This window comes from Hippocampus bargibanti, linkage group LG10 (assembly GCF_051943395.1).
Source record: "Hippocampus bargibanti isolate YZ-2025 linkage group LG10, ASM5194339v1, whole genome shotgun sequence".
NCBI lineage: Eukaryota > Metazoa > Chordata > Actinopteri > Syngnathiformes > Syngnathidae > Hippocampus > Hippocampus bargibanti.
The window spans coordinates 12,169,415-12,190,782 of record NC_142743.1 but is presented as its reverse complement, the minus strand read 5'-3'; the positions used below and the strand labels follow the sequence as shown (position 1 = coordinate 12,190,782).

The 21,368-nt window shown below is 41.5% G+C and overlaps 4 protein-coding genes across 6 annotated transcripts in view; 3 read left to right on the top strand and 1 right to left on the bottom strand.

The window, feature by feature from the left end:
* The window catches only part of inpp4b (inositol polyphosphate-4-phosphatase type II B), a 159,778-nt gene extending 158,701 nt beyond the window's left edge, over nt 1-1,077 (top strand). Inside the window, exon 27 of the transcript XR_016116309.1 lies at nt 1,042-1,077. The gene's annotated coding sequence lies outside the window, so the exon portion shown is untranslated. The remainder of the gene's footprint in view (nt 1-1,041) is intronic.
* noazfp (nucleolar atypical zinc finger) lies at nt 136-4,482 on the bottom strand. Of its 3 annotated transcripts, none has more exons than XM_089006964.1 (10): nt 4,223-4,482; nt 2,350-2,494; nt 2,259-2,278; nt 2,108-2,178; nt 1,954-2,030; nt 1,373-1,499; nt 1,184-1,288; nt 1,056-1,102; nt 856-973; nt 136-779 (listed from the first exon to the last, which is right to left on the bottom strand). In XM_089006964.1, exons 1-10 carry the CDS (start codon nt 4,339-4,341, stop codon nt 553-555), a joined length of 1,056 nt encoding a protein of 351 aa, XP_088863090.1. In that variant the 5' UTR covers nt 4,342-4,482; the 3' UTR covers nt 136-552. The 3 variants fall into 3 exon arrangements, with proteins under 3 accessions (XP_088863090.1, XP_088863092.1, XP_088863091.1); XM_089006966.1 differs by lacking the exon at nt 4,223-4,482 and adding an exon at nt 2,825-2,870; XM_089006965.1 differs by lacking the exon at nt 4,223-4,482 and adding an exon at nt 2,711-2,859 and having other exon boundaries at nt 137-779.
* On the top strand, nt 4,202-13,093 carry rnf150a (ring finger protein 150a). Its single transcript, XM_089006461.1, has 9 exons — nt 4,202-4,661; nt 5,759-5,879; nt 5,976-6,009; nt 7,115-7,186; nt 7,271-7,353; nt 7,447-7,543; nt 8,648-8,846; nt 9,036-9,074; nt 9,978-13,093. Exons 1-9 carry the CDS (start codon nt 4,202-4,204, stop codon nt 10,100-10,102), a joined length of 1,230 nt encoding a protein of 409 aa, XP_088862587.1. The 3' UTR covers nt 10,103-13,093.
* A 340-nt stretch (nt 13,094-13,433) lies between these two features.
* On the top strand, nt 13,434-20,751 carry LOC148892478 (methionine--tRNA ligase, cytoplasmic-like). Its single transcript, XM_089006766.1, has 4 exons — nt 13,434-13,843; nt 15,687-15,904; nt 17,519-17,687; nt 17,775-20,751. The coding sequence occupies exons 1-4, from the start codon at nt 13,471-13,473 to the stop codon at nt 17,957-17,959; spliced, it is 945 nt and encodes a 314-aa protein (XP_088862892.1). The 5' UTR covers nt 13,434-13,470; the 3' UTR covers nt 17,960-20,751.
* The last annotated feature ends 617 nt before the right edge of the window (nt 20,752-21,368 follow it).

Sequence of the window (21,368 nt, the reverse complement as noted above, 5' to 3'; positions counted from 1 at the left end):
GGCGAGGCTGATAAAATGCACAACCAATCCACATGGCTGTAAATTATGGGATATCATGCTGTCATTGGGTGACGTCAGCAGTGGGAAACAATCAAGCTACAGACATGTACAAAAACTCGGAGTCATTCTGCGTTTTTTTTTTTTTATTCTGAACATTTTTTTTTTTACTGTACAACTTTATCCCTTGTGACAAGGGTGTGCACATTTATGCAAAGACCTTATCTCCGTAACTTCAGGATATTTTTCAATTGAGTTGAAGAGGTTACGGTGTACAGCGTTTTTGTGCCACAAAATCCTGGCATTTGAGCAGGGGTGTGTAGACTTTTGATTCCTTGTTTGTTTTTACGAATTCTTAATCATTTTTTTTTCCAGTAACCACTCGTGGTTCATTTTTGAGGCAATATGTTTTATTCAATCCTATACTGTCAAATAATCTGACATTTGTGCCATACGTGACAGCCGTCAACAACAAAAAAAATGTTCACATTGTTTTTAACAAAACTACCATGTGACTTTGTATTCAAAATCTTGTCCCATTTTAGGATTTGGTGTTTATGTTAATTTCAGAGCGGCCATTTCTTCTTCACCCTCGTCCTCATCTTCCTCATCGTCATCCTCATCTTCTTCCTCCTCCTCCTCATCATCATCGTCATCATCGTAGTTGTGTCCTCTGCCACCGGCCGCCGCGTTCCTCCAGTAGGCGTCGTAGCCTGACGCTCCGTATTCGTCGTCGTCATCATCATCGGCGCCGGCTTGGCGCCCAAATTTCAATGTGCGCGCTAAAAAAAATAACATGATGGCCATGTGATTCGTTGGCACACTTCGGAGTCAAGCAAGGCATTCCCTGAGACTCACTGGACATGCTGAGGTCTTTGGTCTCTTGGGTCTCATGGCCGCACTTGGGACACGGCGGCGCTTTCCCCTTCTCCTGTTTGAACACTTTGCTCTTGGCGTGGTCGTCGCAGTAGCAGGACTGGGAGGACAAGAAGACGGTTCAATGACATTTTATCTCGCTAATTCTCCATCTTTGCCATTTTGCAGAGCTGCATCCCCACCTTACAGCGCAGGCACGAGTGCTGGCCCAATCTGTTGCAGGAAACGCCTACATGGAAATACAGGTTAGGAAAAAATGAGGACATTGCTATCTTCTTTGGAAATATTCCCCAGTGAGCGTGTGACTCACATTTGTATGTTTCGGCTTGAAGGACTTGGCAGCTGGCCTGGTGCTCGAATTGATCATCCTCACACAAGAAGTTTTGGCAGAAGGAGCAGCGGAAAATACGGCCACCTGTTGGGGCGTGGGGGGGTACAAGATGGAGGTCGGATAATCAATGGGGGTGGGTGTCCAGTCGGGGGAGGGGGTCGTCCTCACCGTGGTCCCAAACACCACGTTCACACTCGATGCAGTCGGCTTCAGTCAAAGGACACACGCAGGCGTGAGTGCTCAGGCATTTCCGGCTGTGGCACACCCAAGCTTCGCAGAAATCGCACACCGCCCCCTAGCGGACACAAATGTTAATAGCGCCACAAAAATCGTACATATTTTTTATAACAATTTTAATACGTTTATAAGCGCAATTCAAAACTGTCAAGGTCACTTTACAGTCACATATTTTTTTTCTGTGGGTGCGCAGCGGCAGCCACACACGCCAGCGTTTACTCAAGTTAAAGTAACACAAATAGATAAAAAGCTAGCTAGCTAATAGATAGCTAGCCAGATAGTTAGCAAGCCAAATTGATAGTTAGCTATCCAGATTGATAGTTAGTTAGATAGTTAGCTGGCCAGCTAGATAGTTATATTTTTTTCACCAAAGCTTTTATGGTTAGTAACATTGACAATTTCCCCATTGTGCGACTATGAAAGACTTTGATTATTTATTTTAAATTACGGTTCATTGCGGTAAATCTCAATTTTCTCCACCCCGGATGTTGCGAAATTTGCCTGCAACTTACCACCATTCCCATCCCAGTGCTGTTGATGCCGGGGTGTTTGATGACGCAGTCCGAAGTCTTCATACATTTGGTTTTCCCTCGGATCAAAACAAACATGTCCCTTCGATTGCATGTAAAGATATCAAATGAAATATGTTCACCGAACTTCACTCACCGCATTGTGCGCACGTGGGAAGTTTCTGCACGACGTTGCAAAAGTAACAGAACGCTCTGTTCTTCTGTTTTCTAATAAAGGAAAACACGGTTTGGTGCTTTGTCCATACGAGCTGCGTTGCTTGCATTGTAGTGCTGCTCGAAATGCTTACCTCTGACATTTGTCACAATCCTAAATACAAGGGAAAAGGGTATCAGTGGCAATGACACTTGAAATGTGTTAAGTGAACCGCGCGGACTCACCATGTTGACATTGCAAGGGTGCTTGGCCAAGTCCACCAGGTCCCGGTTGGCTCGACTCTGTTTCTCTCGTTCCTTTCGATTCTCTGCCTTTTTCCGAGCACCGGTCTTCTTTTTGGGCATTTTGGTAACCAAATGATAACAAAACCTTGACACAAACGCACAAGAGGCTTTTAACTTGTAGCTAGTACGCCCGGCTTGCTAAGCAGTAGGGATAAAATAACTCCTCTATTAATAATTGCTTAAAAAATAACATAGAATTTGTCGCGTTCGTCGGGAAAATGTCAAAAGTGTGAAGTGACACCGCTTAGCTACGACCGTGACGACAAATTGCAGACATAAAAGTGGCTAATTTACGACTTACTTTTTGTTTTAGGTTCACGAGAATGTTGTAAAGAAGTTATTTTTATGATTAAGGTCGTGAAACGCAGATGTCAACCTCAATTTAAAAAATAAGTTTTGCTTTGCTTTACTTAACCGAAAAGGATGAGCGAGTCCACTGTTACGTTCCAAAATTACAATCGTGTAGAAAATGGTACCCTTGCGTCAAAGGTTCCGTGTTCGATCCGGAAGCCAGACTTTTTTGCAGACAATATATATGCGGACAAATAGATTATAATTTATTTATAAAAATAGCATGACGTGACCCGGCCCATGTGAAATGTGATATTTTAAATTAATATATAGGCAACATTTCAACTGTATAAAACCTGTTGGAATGCGATGAAAAGCAATAATGTGCTTCTTTATTGGCCAGCAATTGGGTTCGAATTTGTTTTATTATGTTTACTGAGCGAGAATAAAATATCAAAGTGTTGCAGTTGAGGAAGGAGAACACATGATTAACTGGAGTACGTCTTTATTCCAACTGCTAACAAGTGGATCTAACTTGAACATAGTAAATTGCAGTAAGATATTGTCATCCTAAACACACCCCCGCTGTGCACCTGCTGGGTCAGATGTTCGGTCCTAGTGTCCGCCACAAAGGCATTGATCTTTACGTGTTTTTAATAACATCAAATCCAAAGAATCAAGCAATGTTAAGAATTTGCTGGACATATTGGGTGAACAATTTGTAATTGGTCATCGTATAGCAGGGGTGTCCAAGTCATTTTTTGCCGCGGGCCACATTGTAGTTATGGTTTCCTCTCGAGGGCCGTTATGAATTTGGGGAACCCATTAGAATGTTTAAATCCCTTCAAATATTACATATAGAGCACACAGCAAATTAATGAATAACTCGTTTTGAAATCTGAAGTCAAGAATAATGACTTTTATTGTGGTTGACATCCAAAAATATGAAATTTTGGCTCATATTTTAGCAATCATCGTGGAATTTAACAAGTTTGATTTGCTTTCGCGGGCCAAAAAAAATGATGTGGCGGGCCGGATTTGGCCCGCGGGCCTTGACTTTGACACCGGTGTCGTATAGTAACTGTAACTATTTTTTTCGGGGCATCATTACCCTATATTCACAAAGTACATCTTTATTTGTATGGATCAATTAAGTCTCTCCACTTTGCAGGCTCCGTTACACTCGCAATCTTTCTTTTTCCTGGAGTGTATCAGTCAAATGCTTTTATTTTTAGTCAGGCAAATCCACGTGTCCCTGTGCATGAAAGCCACATTGGCCACGCCCTTGTCACGATATCATCCGGCATCCGGCCAATTAGAACGCGTCTGGCACAGCGAGCAATAACTGCCCCGTCCCCTTTCCCCGCCACTACCAGGTGGCGAACGGCTGTCGAATTCCCACAAGTGGACTTGCCGCGAGTGGGTTGTCGGCACCCGGACCCGTGTTTCTTTTTTTATTATTAAAAAAAAAACATCTATTGGGGAAGGAGGGGATACCACCATGGCGCCGTCAATCACTCGCCTGTGCCGCAGTGTCGCTCTTTCGACGTGGCTCGTCTCCTCCCTTTGCTCCGTACACCTGTTGTGCTTGGACTTCACCGTAGCCGAGAAAGAGGAGTGGTACACGGCCTTCGTTCGCATCTCCTACCTGGACCCGCTCACCGCCATGTTTCGAGGCGACAGGAGCGAGTGCGGCCGCTACGGCGAGGACTCGCCCAAACGGGAAGCCCGGGGGCTGGTGTTCGCTCCGTCGATGCCGCAGGACCAACAGATGTGCAAACCGACCGCCCACTTCCCGCCGGCGTCGCGCTCCGCCGCCGCTTGGGTGGCGCTGGTGGCCGCAGGGAACTGTACTTACCGCGAAAAGATCGGGAACGCGGCTGGCCAAAACGCCTCGGCGGTGGTCGTGTACAATGTGGGCTCCGGTCGTACCAATGACGCCATCACCATGCCCCACTCTGGTGAGACGAGCACATTTTTTTCACGTATGCTGCATCCTGCTACAGCACAGGTGTCAAAGTCAGGGCCCGGGGAGGCCTAATCTGGCCCGCTACATCATTTAATTCGGCCGGTGAAAGCAAATCAAACTTGTGAAATTCCATGATGCTTGCAAACCAAAATTTAAAATTGTCCCATGTAAGCCACAAAAACAGTTATTGTTTTTGACTTCAAATTTGAAAATTAGTTATTCATTAATTTGTGTAATTTGCGTGTAATATGTGTATAATATGTGTATTTTATATATATATATATATATATATATATATATATATATATATATATATATATATATATATATATATATATATACTAGTAGAGGATGACCGAGCAAAGATCCTGTGGGACTTCCAGATACAGACTGACAAGATGGTAATGGCCAACCAACCAGATATCGTGGTCATAGATAAAGGGCAAAGGAAAGCCGTTGTCGTGGATGTAGCGGTCCCGAGTGATGGAAACATCAGAAAGAAGGAACACGAGAAAATCGAGAAATACCAAGAGCTCAGAGAGGAGCTGGAGAGAGCCTGGAAGGTAAAGGTGACAGTCGTGCCTGTGGTGGTTGGAGCACTCGGGGCAGTGACCCCCAAACTCGACGAGTGGTTGCAACAGATCCCGGGAACAACATCGGATATCTCGGTCCAGAAAAGCGCAGTGCTGGGAACAGCACGGATACTGCGCAGAACCCTCAAGCTTCCTGGCCTCTGGTAGAGAGAGGACCAGAGCTAAAAAAGGGGACAGACACCACCCATGGGGGGTGAGGCGATTTTTTTATACATCACTAAATAAATACATACATACATAACTAAATAAATATATACATAAATGAATGAATAAATATATAGATAAATAAATAGCTCAATAAATAACTCGCTCCCCTGTAACTAACTAGCTCCCCTGAACAATGTCTTATAACTTTTTGTTTGAACACGGAGCAGCAGAAAATGTGCTAAAAGGTAGCCACTCTGGCAGCGCCATCTTTGAAGTCAAAACAACAAAAAATTGATTTGACAAAGCGCATCCCGTCTGACCCGTTGGCGTTTCCCCTCCGTGTGTGCAGGTACAGGCGACATAGTGGCCATCATGATCCCAGAGCTCAAAGGGCGGGAGATCATGACGCTGCTGGAGCAGAAGGTGGCCGTCACCTTGCACATCACTGTAGGGACACGCAACCTGCAGAAGTATGTGAGCAGAACGACGGTAGTCTTTGTCTCCATCTCCTTCATCATTCTCATGATAATCTCCCTCGCCTGGCTTGTCTTCTACTATATCCGGAGATTCCGCTATGCTAATGCCCGAGACCGCAACCAGGTATGGCTCGAGCTCCTTTTTTTAATTATCCTAATTTTTTTTTTATTGTTACGTAACGCCAATATCTGTTTGAGGGTCGGTCGGTTGCTCCGCTATAAAATTCTCGTCATCGGCGTTTCCATGTTTCCATCTGGATTAGGCTGACAGCTGGGCCCCTCCCGTAAAACCGGTCAACCATCAAGGGGGAGTAAATAGCAGGCTCAATGTTACATCATCGCATGTTTATATGTTATATATGTTTGCTTTTGAACAAGAGTATAAACATGCGGCGACTGCGGTATGTCCAGTAGAACGCCAACCTTTCTATTCATTGATGTATTCGTTATGTATGCATTTCTTCATTCATTTATTTATTAGTTAGTGTGGCTGCCGCTGCTCACCCACTGAAAAACTGATCCTATGACTGAAAAAGTGACCTTGAGAGTTTTGAAAGGCGTTGATAAATGAAATGTATTATTATTATTCTTAATGGTATTCATTTCATTTATTTGTTTGTTTATTTATTCATGTGTGTATTTTTGTTTGTTTATTATTATTTATTTAGATATTTATTTGTTTATTTTTTTTAGCGAGTGGTGTCGATTGACCCCTTTTGAAAGCGATGCTGTCGTGTCACATTGAACTCATTCCCTACCAGACGATGTGCAAAAATGTGTCCACTCTAGTGCCAGGGTTTTTGTCATTTTCACTCGAATTGCAGGACCCACAAAATATTGACTTTTAGGACTACATAAACATTCAATACAGCATTAGAAACCTAAGGCTCTCTCTTTTCATTAGGAAAAAAGTTAATTCCTGAGTTACAAGGGTCTGGAGTTATCTGAGCTTGAAATGGGGGCAACTGTACAAAATATAATACATATTGATTTATATACGTATATGTATATGCGCTAACAAGGACAAAAGGCAAATGCTCCCCCCTCATGGAAGGGGAAAAAACTTTGCCAGAGGTCTGGCCAGCGCTTTATCAACACCCCTTCACAATAAAAACCGCCAAAAAACCCCAAAAATTGTGAATGGCGCTCCACAACACACTTTTCCATTCCCGAATAAATTTGCGAATGGCAGCAAATGAGTTAAGAGTGTGTTGTGTTATGGCCCGCAGAGACGCTTGGGGGACGCTGCCAAGAAAGCCATCGGCAAGCTTCCAGTCCTGACCGTTAATAAAGGAGACACGGTATGCCTGCCTGCAGGCGTTAGGTGACGTTATTTATTTGAATTTGAGCCCCGTAATATGGATGTGATGACATTTTACTCCCAGGAAACCGAGCGTGACTTTGACAGCTGTGTCGTGTGCATTGAGCCCTACAAGCCCAATGATGTTGTCAGGGTGTTACCATGCAGGTAGGGCGTTCTTGGCAATCGTGTCGATGAGCTCTGATGCGTTAGTTCTCTCCCACAAGTGATCTTAATACACCCTGTGTGTTTTTTTTACAGGCATGTTTTCCACAAGCACTGCGTGGACCCCTGGCTGCATGATCACCAGACGTGTCCCATGTGTAAAATGAACATACTCAAGGCTTTGGAAATTTTAGTGAGTTCGTCTCAACCGGCCGTTCGGATCTTGTTTTGGGGGGGAATCGTCATTATTTTCAAAGCTGTCACTTTTCGGGAAAATGGCGTCTGCTGTTAACGTTGCATCATAGAAGAAAACAATATTTGAAAGTGAAGTTTTTGGGATTTGACACCCCTCCGCCCCCATAAAATATTGGATTGGATTAGCCTTTATTAGTCTTGCAGTGGAGAAATGTACATTTCACAGCAGCAAAGTTATGAATGAGGAAAGGAAAAGTAAAATAAAAACATACACGAGCTGCTGTAAAGGCAGCCACTGTCACGACGCCATCTTGAAGTCAAAACAACAACAAAAAAACAAATAACAATTATATGACAACACAGTTATTGCACTTTCTGCACCCTCTTTGTTACATGAAGCAGTTCTATATGAAGGAGGAGCGAATGTGTCCTTTTTACCAGTGGATCAGGGACGTCATGATGTGCACGTCTGCTATAAGCTAAATGTTGAACGCAAACACAAAGCTGTAGCATCCATTGACGAAAAAAGAGATTGTCTCATCTCTCCTGTCTCATGTAAATCCGCTTCACTTCCTAGCTGCCGCAGTTCCACATACGTATGACGCATCCAGCCGATGAGTCAAATGGCACTGAAATTCCTCACAAATCAAAAACAGTGCTGCCGAAAAGGCTCAAATTTTTGTGGAAAAATACAATTCAATCACCTTTTTTAGCGTAAGACAATATAAGGCTCACCTTCAATGAATGGCCTATTTTAAAACGTTTTTTCTGTATGGGGCACACTGCATTATAAAACGCATAGAATAGAAGCAGGAATAGTAGCTGCGCTTGTGTTATGCATCCACTAGATGGAGCTACGCCAAAGGGAATACAATACAATACAGTGTTGATTTATATCGAGCTTTCACAATCGCCGTCGCTGGAACAAGGCCCTTTTCCAGAATACATGAAAATACTACATTGTCGATTGATTGTTTTTTCTTCTGAAAAGCAAAGAGAAAATAATTGATACAAATTAGATTTATGTGACGTAATGCTTTTTTTTTGTGAACTCTGCTTGCCCCGGCTACTTCATAGCAATCGATATATGCCGTCTGTCCAGTTCAATGCGGATTGCTTTGACGAGTCGCCGCCGGACTATGGGATGACGTTGGGCGGTCCCTCCGCCAACCCAGTTGTCAGCAGGGCTAGCCAAATCTCAGTCAACGAGAGCTCCGTGGCCCTTGAGCTGGTCGACAGGCCAACGGATCCCAACATGGAGTTGGCGCCGCAGGCGGAGGAGAACTACGTCATTTCCAGCAGTAAGTCCGACATGTTTTTGCATCGCGGGGTACCGTTCGGGTTTCCGTGGTACTTAGCGGTCTTTCCAAATCTTTATTGCGCTACAAATATGTATTTTGCATTGAATTTGAATAATGTCCAATTTTATTTCACTTGTATTAACTTTTAAAGTCAATACATTTCCATTTCATTTTGAAAAAACCTTTTAGGGCCACTCATCAAAAGTGCTTACTCCATTTTCGACACAAGTAAGTATTGTTGCAAACTTGTGTTACTTATTTTTATTAATAGTTTTCGTGTTTTATTGAACATATATTTTGTCAAGTACAAGATTTAAAAAATAAACTAAAATTAATTTGTTAATTACACACTAAGCATCTGTGTGATATTAAGTCATTCACAAATATGACGTAGAGCGCCATTCCCAAATTAGTTTGAGTTTTGTTTTTTCTTGCTTGGGTGCCGATCAAGCGCTGGCTATGGCCTCCGGCAATGTTTTTTTCTTTTCCACAAGTGTGCAGCATTGTCCTTTTTTCCATGTTAACGCTTTGTTCCAGCTTCAGCTGTTGTTAAAGCGCTATAGAATCAAATATGTACTGTATGCATTGTATTGTATTTTGTACAGGTGCCCCCATTTCAAGCTCAGATAACCCCAGACCATATAATTTAGGAATTAACTCTTTTTTTCTGGTGAAAGAAGAGAGTCTAAAGTTTATTACGCTGCATTGAATGTTAATATAGTCCTAAAACTCAATATTCTGTGATGGGTCCTGAAATTCGAGTGACGATGACAAAAACCCTGGCACTGGAGTGGACACATTTTTGCACATCGTCGGGCAGGGAATGAGTTAATTGACCAAATAGAAAGCCAATGATGTTTTCATCATGGTTTTAGTTTTTTACAAGAATTTTAATTATTTTTCTGAACAAAAGAGGGTTTGGGGAGTTGTACTATTTATTTCATCATTGAGACACTGTATGTCAATCACTACATAAATAAAAATCGATTTTTAAATATAAAACAAAGCTGACTGAACGCCACAGTTCCCCTCCCCCATCAAGCTACCATTTTGCCAATTTAAAAAAAACTGCGACCCAACTGTTTGTTTCTTCCTGTCCTAAATTTCTAACACGTTTCCCATTTTTTTCAGGTGAGCACCAGCTGCCACTCAGCAGCGATTCCGACTCTTCATTCAACACGGTAAATGGGACGAAAGTGGACCACTTAGGCACCGGAAACGACACGGTTAAGGAGGACGGCAGCCCAAGCACATGACTCTTGAGGACCAAGGTTCTGAAAATGTTACAATCTATCTTTATCTGCTGGACAGCTTTGTCCCCGTGTCAAATGGACATTGTCCTTCTTGGAGACATCCCTCACACTTTACACGGTGAAAGGTTTCAACATCCAAACTTAATGTCACAGCCGCATAGGGAACACCCACACTTTTCCCACTGCTTTCACACATCTGCTCTCAAATCCCAGGGCGCAATGAATTTCGAGGGTATATGCTCGTAGCACCAACACTTTAGCCAGTGAAAGGGTTTAACACACATACTTTCCAGCACATCACGACGCAGGCGGATTGTTTTAACATCCACACTTTTACTGAGCGAGTTGCTTGTTCTATAGCCACAAAGGGACATAGGTCTTCTTGTGCCGGTCCCAAGCCCGGATAAATACAGAGGGTTGTGTCAGGAAGGGCATCCGACGTAAAAGCTTGGCCAAAACACACATGCGGATCAAACCTCTAAAGATGGAGGACACTGATTTGCTGTGGCGACCCCTTGTAGGGAAAGCCGAAAGGAAAAGAAGAAGACTTTTGCCGCAACTTATGATGACTTCAACTCATTCGCTGCCATTCCTGAATTTATTCGGAAATTGAAAAGTTTGACGTGGAGCGACATTCCTGAATTTGTTTGGGTTTAGATTTTTCTTGCAGGGGTGCTGATAAACCGCTTGCCATGGCCTCTGGCAATGTTTTTCCCTTCCATGAGGGGGCACCATTTCCCTTTTGTCCATGTTAGCGCTTTGTTACAGCTTAAGCTGTTGTTAAATCAATAAGTATGTATTGTATTGTATTTTGTACAGTTGACCCCATTTCAAGCTCAGATAACGCCAGACCCATATAACTTAGGAATTAACTATTTTTTTTCTGATGAAAGAAAAAACTAAGGTTTCTAATGCTGTATTGAATGTTTGTGTAGTCGTGAAACTCAATATTGTGTAGGTCCTGCAATTTGAGTGAAAATGACAAAAACCCTGGCACAAGTGGACACATTTTTGCACATAGTCTGGCAGTGAATGAGTTAAGAGTTGCTTCGTTTTGAATGAAACTTTGGCGATTGATTATTAGATATGTAACAATTCATGGACCACTGGTGGCGATCAAACGGATGAATATTTCGATGAATCATTTCGTCCTGGTTCAGTTTAGAATTGCCACCAAAAATGGATCGGGGTTTTTCAAAGTAACAGCAGATATTTGCTAATATTTCTGCCTCCTCTTGAAAGCATGAAATTAGAAGAATTCAGACAATTTTAAGTGAAGTAAAATTTGAAATCCATTATTTAAAGAAAGAAATTTGATAATCAATTAGGGTTAAATCAATCGTTGCACCTATTGTTTGTAGGAAAGACTGTAGAGATAGTTATCTTTCTTCACTCAACGGACTCTTCTCTCCAGTGCTGAGGAACTCCATCAAAAGTTCTGTTCAGGATCACTGCCAGACTTTCTTTTATTATATATGACGGAATTATTGGCCGGACCCTATGTCTCGGCCACGCACGTTGACGCACATATCCCCCCATATGGATAAAAGGGTTTTTTTTGTTTTTTCAAGTGATGTCAACCTTAACGGACAACCGACACCATTTTTTTGTTTCCTAACTGACATCAGAAAAACGTTTTATAGCATCTAAAATACCCAAAACACGCAGGCTGATATTTTTAGTCAAATGCAAATCACCAATAAAATGACTTAAAGTGTGCTAAAAAGCAGCAAAATGAGCTACGAATTGGGGATTTTCAGTACCGCCCCCAGTTCGTGAGGTCATGCCAAGACGTCTTGCCTTGTTCGAGAATCAAAACAATAGCTTTAGATTCGGAGAAGATGCTTTCTTGTTACTCATCCAGTGATGAATATGATTCAAATAGTGCTGAAGAGGAAAGCATAAGTGTTTGCAATCCATTAAAGAAGTCTTTCCGGGTCACTTTGAGGCATCAGGAATCATGTGTAGCACCCAGAAGATGCCCAAGCTCCGTTAGAAATGGGCTGATTTGTCTGCTGGGAATTTGTGTCAGCGAATATCAAATAGTTGTCTTGGTGCAACACACAACGATTCACCATCGCGTTATTTATGTGTTTTCCTTCTAATTTCGCGATCAACACGTATCAACACAAAGTTTTCAGACCAAACAAATTACCGCAAAATGCATTGTGTGTTGGTTTCTCGGTCAGGGGCGTTCCAAACGTGACGTCACGTGTGGATCGTCATCAACTCGAAAACAAGACTTCCTGAATATTCAGTCTTAAACCGTAAACCGAGTCTTAAAACGTAAAATATAGCTAGATGCGGTGCAATCTTTGTAAAATACGCTCGGTAAAAGTCATTTGAAGTGATTTTACCAATTATGAACACAACTTGTCCGGGGGCGTCGGTTGTCCTTTAAGAGTCAGAAGGAGAACAGCAGACACACTTCAACAAAAAAAAGTCAAATTTGTACTATGTGTCACCGTTGTATTCTGAAGGGAATTATAGTAGCGAACCAATCGCGAGACGTCCACAAGTAGTACTTGTTTACTGTTGCCAAGTACGAAATGCTGCATCCATTTTGTCATATCTGTCCAAATTTGTGTATATTTAAAAATGTCTTTTCATATCGGTCGCATGTTTTTACAAACTGGTCGCTTATTCAAAGAAAGTTGAGGATTAAGCATCTGGTACAAAGGCCTTCTTGAAATTGCGTCGTTGTTGTAAAGCTATGACGCTCATATCCAAGCGGATGTAATTACTGTATATGTATGTATGTATGTATATATATATATATTATTCATAAAAAATCATCCATAAACGCAATGTCATTGTCCAAAATATTCACAGAAACACTGACTTCAACATAAACATAACATCAATTTGTTTCATTTAGTACAATATCAAATTAATGGTAAAACTTGCAATCTTCACCGAGGATCAGCCTGCCGTTGTCTTAATTGTCTTATTCTATGGATTTTGCAATTGCACATTTTTGTCGCCCTGATTGAAAATAAGGAGCAAAGAAATGTTGGTGTCATTTTTTTGGGGTGGGTCATCCCGAATTAATGACTTTACGATTCATTTCAATGCAAAGAGTTGCTGCACGTTACGTTTATTTATTTATTTATTTATTTATTTCATAATAATACATTTCTTGGGGAATTTGACCCACAATATGTCAAATGAACATTCGTCGTCAAGGGCCCAATCTATGGATCAGATCTATAGATTGGGCCCTCGACAATCCCGGATCGATTGGGTTTTGAAATCTGTCAATCATGGTGTGTAACGATATGGCCCTATAGGGGGCAATAGCGTGCCTTTGCTCCATGACAAGGAAAGAAGAAGACGTGTTTTCCGTCTCACAGTTAGATACGGCGCTCGCGATGGGTCGCAGTGGGGAGTTGACTGACTTCCAGCGGGGTACAGTGGTCGGGTGCCACATGTGTAAAAAGTCCCTGCGGGAGATCGCCAACTTGCTGAACCTTCCGCGCTCCACCGTCAACAACGTCATTGTGCAATGGAAGCGAGAGGGCCGGACGTGCCCGCTCCCTCGCTGCGGCCGACCGCACAAGCTCAAGGAGGAACACCGGCAGGTTCTGGAGCGGATGGCACAAGAACAGACCTTCCCGTCCTTGCAGGCCCTCGCCGCGGAGTTCCGGCGAGCCTCCGGAGCTAACGTCAGCGCGGCTACCGTTAGCAGAGAGCTCCGGGAGATGGGCCTTAGCCGGCGGTCGTCTTCTGAAGGCAAGGCCAAAGGTAGGTTACGGCGTATGGGTTGGGTGTGTTACCCTGATAAAAATGAACGAGCCCAAACTCGAAACTCTTAATTTATTTTGCGTCCTATATGTTTAACCTACTTTTCCAACGAGTTTACCAACGAGATAGGCTAGTAGCTGAACTGGAATTCGCATTCGCTCAATATGGGTTCTTCAAATATACGGTGGACCTCCGTTATTCACGAAGAACATTGCGTGAGAGAATATTAAGTGATTTACAAGCTGTTGAATTATTTGTGTTTGTTTTTGTAAACCTTTTGTTATAACTATGATGAAGTACAAATATACAGTGAGACCTCAACTTACGAACTTAAATGGTTCCCAGACAGTGTGTAAGGCGAAAAGTGTGTATCTAAAAAAAATTCCCATAGGAAACCATTAAAATAGGAATAATCCGTTCCCGGGTTTCCATTAATTATACTTTTCAACTAAATAAGCCTTAAAACTACACACAACCTACCTTATCCTATGTATAATAAATGTGCTATTGTAATGAAAGAAATACACTGCACTGTATAATAAAGTCACTTTATTAACATTTGTGATGGTCATTGATGGCTCTTAATTGACACCTGTTGCTTTCTGACTTGTAAGGTCTTACGAAACTGAGGCATCACATTATCATTCATCATGTTGATGATTCTCATAGCATTTTCTGGATGGAACTGTTCAATAAATGCCTGCACATCAACTGTTGAATGACCTGCTTCTGCTTGTCCTCTTGAAGGCAAATCAAATTCCCTGTGTTGATGACCTCTTTATGGTCAGCAACAAGCTCCTCGATGTCATCTGCATTCACTTCGAGTCCCGTAGGAGCTGGCAGAGATTTTATGACAACAAAAGGCGCGAGTCCGATGATTCCACGGACGCGGAATAAAACGCGACAAAAGATGGCGGGCGGGGTGAATAAAATGGCACACTTGCGAAACCGGAAAGCAACAAACTTACACGATCGCGTTTAACAATCACCTCGTGCAAAGCAAACTGTTGGATTTGCCAGCACAAGAGACAGCGATGTACTTTTGTCGTAATCATGTCACTGGTGAGGTGACAGTGACTCATTGAAACGAAATGAAATTGAAGTGTTGCGAGCGGCGGCCACGCCCGAGCTGTCAACTCGCACGTGACAATTTAGCGTGACTATTGACACGCTGTTCCGGTGTGTGTGAAAACACTAGCTCTGATTGGCTTACCATGACACATGACTCTACCCTTTAGCCAATCACAATCAATTCTATCGCATCTTGACAGGGGGGTGCGCTCAAGTGTAGCAACACAGAAACGTTGGCAAATGTTTGTCCCTGCTCATTCAGTTAGACAATGCTTTACAAACAGCCGAGAGTCATGAGAAGTCGTGCGTTATTCTCGAACGTGAACACACCCCGAGTCTTGGATGACAAATAAACAGAGCAGAGTAGACGTGTACAGCTAGTAGTTTCTTCAATTTATTCATAGTAACGCACCACATTTGAACTGAGGCTGAACACGAGCCTGTGGTGTTTATTTTCCGGTCCCATAATAGTAAAATTATCTGCAAAAAGCTCCTCGGAGGCGATGGACGTGTGAATTCAGAGAGTGGGGGTGTGGAAAGGAGCGCCGGCTGGAGCATTGTTCGGTCGTGTGCTTCCGCCGAAGATCACTCCGCCAGATCCGAAGGTCGTGTGCTTGATGGGCCGGCCGTGGTGGGTGTGTATTATGAAAATAGTGCTTATTATAAGGCTTAATTTTCATAAATTTGACGTTCGTATGATAAAGTTCGTATTATAAGGCGTTCGTAAGTTGAGGTCTCACTGTATATCATTTTGATCTGTCTTTCATGCCAGAAAGGAAGAAAGCATATAAGGTAGCCGAAGTCTCCATTGACGACAAATTACAGTTGGATGGACAAGATCAAATAGACATGTCCCACCTGGATCTGCGGGTGGGCTGCATCATCAGGACCATGCCACTCCCGGGAACGGATGGCTTGTACTTGCAGCACGTGGATGTCGGCGAGGCTCAACCGAGAACGGTGGTCTGCGAGTGCGCGGCCGTCAACCATGTACTTACCAAGATTAATTGTGCTACTTTAACTTTTAAATTGATGTGGTTCCAACACTGAGCACCACAAGCAGCACATAATGAACAATGTTTCATAAAAAAGTATCACATATGACACCACATATAGCAATACTCATAGACGTAATATTCTTCATCCTTTGTGGAAAATAGCAACCGAAAGACAGTGTTTAATATTCATAATCAGTTGTTTTTGGACTATCGTTGTAGTGTAATGCCAAATTACATACACTTAAAAAAATACAATATAGGGAAAAGCCGAAAGGAAAAGAAAATATATATACAGTAAAGTCTCGTTATATCGATAGTACTGCTTATTACGATACTATTTCTATGAACGCAAGGAGAAAATTTACATGCCGCAGGATCGGATATATCGATAGTCTGGTTATATCGATATTTTTTCCGACTCCCGAGAATATCGATATAACGAGACTTTAATATATATATATATATATATATATATATATATATATATATATATATATATATATATATATATATATATACACACACACACACACACACACACAGTAAATGTCAATATAACCGTACTGTCGATATATCCGTCCTGCGCCGAACTGCAGTAACAAAAGCCGCCAAAAGAGGGCATCCAAGCGCCATATAAGAAACGGAGCTGGCCATGAGCTCGCCATTTTGTGCCTCTTTTTTTTTTTTTTGGGTGCGAGATGTTCCCCCAATGTTGCCTCGAAATGGCACATATAATTCTTTAATCAATTGCAAACATGTATGCTTTCCTCTTCAGAACTATTTGAATCATATTCATAACTGGATGTGTAACAAGAAAGCATATTATCCGAATCTGAAGCCATTGTTTGGATTCACAAGCAATGCAAGACGTCTTGACGTGAAGTCATTTTTATTGGTGTTTTGCATTTGAATAAAAAGTGACATCGGTTGTCCTTTAATACACCGTATGGAATGTATGGTAATTTTCAAAATCATCACACTTCAGCAGACAAAACAAGAAACATTGTTGCAAAAAACGATTGCATTCATATACAATACAGTGGGCATGTACATAACACAACAGGCTTACATGTTACTGTATTATGTATGCAATTTAAAAATGTCATCAATCTTCTTCTGCTTCCCATTTTTACCTTTTAACACAAACACTTCAGTCTCGTCTGCTACACACGAGCTAGCGTCTGAAAATGAAAATGGCTCTGCTACACGGGAGCTGGTCACGTAACAAACTCACGTGACCATGTCACGTGACTAAGTCGACCAATGGCGCGGCCAATGGCATGTATCGATATAAACATAGCAAAATGGCCGGCGGGAGATGAAAAAGAGCACGAATCGTACTAAAAAAAACACAAATCGTACTAAACGGAACTAATTATACATAAAAAGACTAGCAATGTGCACGGGAAATGAAAATAGTGTCGTAATAAGCAGTATTATCAATATAAATGATATAGATATAACGAGACTTTACTGTGTATATATATTTTTTGATGGTGCTTTCCTGCGGACTGTAATGGACAAATGGCATTCTGATTTATTGTTATGGGCAGATGTCCCTCACTACAAATGAAACTAATTTATATGTATTTTGTATATCGTGCAGTTACAAAACTGCATGGCTGTCCTACTGTGCAACCTGAAGCCCACGCAGGTGAGAGGAGTTGCATCCCAGGCTGCGCTCGTGTGCGTAAGGTCACCGGGCAGCATGGAAATCCTCACACCTCCCAATGGAGCCGTCCCAGGTGATAGAGTCACCATCCGTGGGTTTACAGGTACTCTTATACATCTGGGGAAAATTCCACAATCTGTTTTTTGTTTGTTTTTTTTGTAATTTATGAACTCTGTTTTTTTATGACTAGGAGACCCAGATAAGGAGCTGGACTCCGCCATGGTTTGCAAGCACTTTGGTTCAGACCTGCTCACAGACGGACAGTGCGTGGCCACCTACAAGGCTGTCCCCCTGGAGGTGGTGGGCAAGGGCATGTGTCGAGCGCCCACATTGAGCGACTGTGTGGTCATCCTGACCAACGGAGGAACTGCGTGAAGGCAAGTCGGACACTTAAACTGTAAATTCTGACGACATTCCCATTGGAAGGTGACAATTGTTTTTTTTTTGTATTTTCACTTTGGAATCAAATTGTTTTCCACAGCGGTGTTTATGCACTATTTATTTTATCTTAAACCGTATTTACTCCATTGCGGTCGTTGCTGTGCCTCAATTGGTACTTCGCCATTTCCCCTTTGTGTTAAAATAAGAGTGACGTAGTGCCGTTTGATAATGAGTAGTACAAAAAAATAGAAGGTAACTCAACCAAATGCACACTTGTATGGTAGATAGTCTTGCTTCCAAAAAAGGGTTAATTCAAAAGACAACATTGAATAACAATTATATCTATCTAATAGCATCAAACTCTGCGTTAAAAAAAAGCCTTTGTGTGAAATCGAATGCCTTACTTCAGATAAACACTCCATACTTGTTCCAGTTTGCATTTGTGGACAAAATATGGTGTCCCTATTTATCGTTTTGTCGTTAATTTATATTAGGGCATTTTTTTGGTCATGTTTATGATTCACTAGCAACATTTTCTCCCTTGTAGTGTAAAGAATGTAAGGATTGAATCAATTAAAGTTGTCGCTAAACAAGCATTTTGTTTAAAATAACGTCACATCGTTTGTGTTTTGACCTGTGTATTCTGTCATGAATAAAAGTAAATGGGGGAGGGAGATGCTATTTCCCTGTTTGGAGATTTTTGTCATATTTAACTTTTTTGAATGTATTTATTTTTGTAATTTATTTGTTGATTGATGGATTTGTACTTACAGTGTAATGACAGTATATACAGTAAAGTCTCGTTATAACGATATCGGATATATCGATAGTCCCGGTTATATCGATACTATTTCTATGCACGCACGGAGAAAATTACATGCAAACAGGGTCGGATATATCGATAGTCCCGGTTATATCGATATTTTGTCGGACTCCCTTGAATATCGATATAACGAGACTTTACTGTATATTATTTCTTGTACTTAAATAGTAGGTCACCCTTTTGTAACTTTTTGATTTGTTTTTTTTGTAATCGTTTCAAAACACCATGTATCAATACACAAATCAAAACACCTTTTATTGCCGAGATGTACGCCATGATGCATTATTTTTTGTAATTTGTGTTTGACGTAAAAGCTAGGCCAAAACAAACATGCGAATCAAACCTCTGATGATGGAGGACACTGATTCGCGGTGGCGACCCCGTGAAGGGAAAAGAAGAGAGAAGAAGACTTAAAGGACAACCGACGTCTCCGGACAAGTTGCGTCCATAATTTGTAAAATGGCTTCAAATGACTTCTACTGACTGTATTTTAATAAGATTCCACCGCATATAGCTATATTTTACGTTTTAAGACTCGTGCTGAATATTCCGCAAGTCTTGTTTTTGTGTTGGTGACGGGTCCGTACGTGATGTCACTGAAGGAACGCCCCTGACCGAAAAAAAGACACATTGAAGCAGTCCTTCCATCACGTCAATGTATTTTGCTGTATTGTTTGGTCTGAAAACCTTGTGTTGCACCCAAAAGCTGCCAGAAGAGCGTGTCCCAGCTCCATATAAGGAATTTATCAGCCTGTGGAAACGGGCTGATTCATTCCTTACACGGAGCTTGGACACCATTTTCTGCCTCTTATTGGGTGATACATTTCTACCCAATGTTGCCTCAAAATGGCCCGGAATAAATTATTTAATCGATTGCAAACATGTATGCTTTCTTCTTCAGAACTATTTGAATCATATTCATAACTGGAGGTGTAACAAGAAAGCATATTCTCTGAATCTGAAGCCATTGTTTTGATTCACTAGCAATGCAAGACGTCTTGGCGTGACGTCACGAACTGGGGGCGGGACTTTCTGATAATGCCCAATTCGCAGCTCATTTTTTTGCAGATTTTTGACACTTTGTCATTTTCATTGGTGTTTTGCATTTGAATAAAAATATCATACTTGGGTATTTTAGATGCTATAAAACGTTTTTCTGATGTCAGTTAAGAAACAAAAAAGTGACGTTGGTTGTCCTATAAATTGTGACTATATATTATCTATTTATATTTTTTATTTGGTCTTATTGTGTTTTTTGTACTTTGAAATGCAAAGTGAAATGTTTTTTTTTTATTTGTTTCAAAAAAAATTACGTCGGTTTTAAAATAATGTCAAAACCCGGAAATATCCCAGTTGGGTAAATGTTGGTCAGTGAAATATCCGAAGGTGAGCGTGGACTAATCAAGGCTGCCGAAGACCAACATCCATCAGGAATTTCGGTGAATCCCGCTTTTGATGTGTGGCAACGTCATGACAAACTTGACTGTGCGTGTCGCGCTTTTAATCGACAAAAGTAGGGCGCGCGTTGAACGTGTCATCAGTTATTGCACTGTGTCAAAAACTAGATAAACTGAGAAATATTGGCTAGCAAATGTTAATTTGATGCCACAGCCATAAATCTGTAAATGAAATTGTTGGACAACTTAACATTTCAAAGGCTTGTGTGGAATTAAGAAACAGAAATGTTTTATTGGCCTACCGTGACACATTAAACACTGTAGTGTATAAGATAGGTCTCAAAGTCAAGGACCCGGGGCCAAATCTGGCCTGCCACATTATTTTATTCGACCTGCGAAAGCAAATCAAACTTATGAAATTCCATGATGCTTGCTGAAGTCTGAAATCAACATTTCAAATTGTCCTACGTAAACCACAATAACAGTCATTTCATCGCAACCCTGACATATGAGCTAGGGCTTGACCACACATCGCAGTAACGGAATAAATCCTGATATATCATGTTCACCGCTTCTGTATTTTTTTTTTTACTTCAACTATTTAAACTACTTATACATTAATTTGTTGTGCCCTCTATATGTAATATGTGGAGGGGATTAAACACGATGGCTTCCTTAAATTCATAACGCCCACCCCAGAGGAAACCGTCACTCCGATGTGGACCGCGGCAAAAAAAAGTTTGACACCCTTGCGGTATTATATATATATAATACAGTGATCCCTTGCTACTTCGTGCTTCACTATTCAGATTTTTTTTAGGGAAAAAAACCTTCAGAATAAAAAAATGCCAAATAACTCAGAGGTTTTGTACATGGATGTAGCTTGATTGGTTCCCTGACTTCACCCAATGACGGCGTGAAATCTCATGTTTTACAGCCACGTGGATTGGCTGTGCATGTTCCCAACGCTGCCACCCCCTCTGTTATCACATGGGTTATTATATAACTCAGCGGATTTTCATCTATCGCGATTCGTCCTGGTCCCCATTTACCGCGAAAAACGAGGGATTACTGTTCATAAATTACGGCCATATTTCTGTTTACAATTACCTCACACAATTTCAAAGTATTCAAGCGAACTTGTGCGCATTTGGTCAAATGTTGGCACTCAATTGAGTCCTTT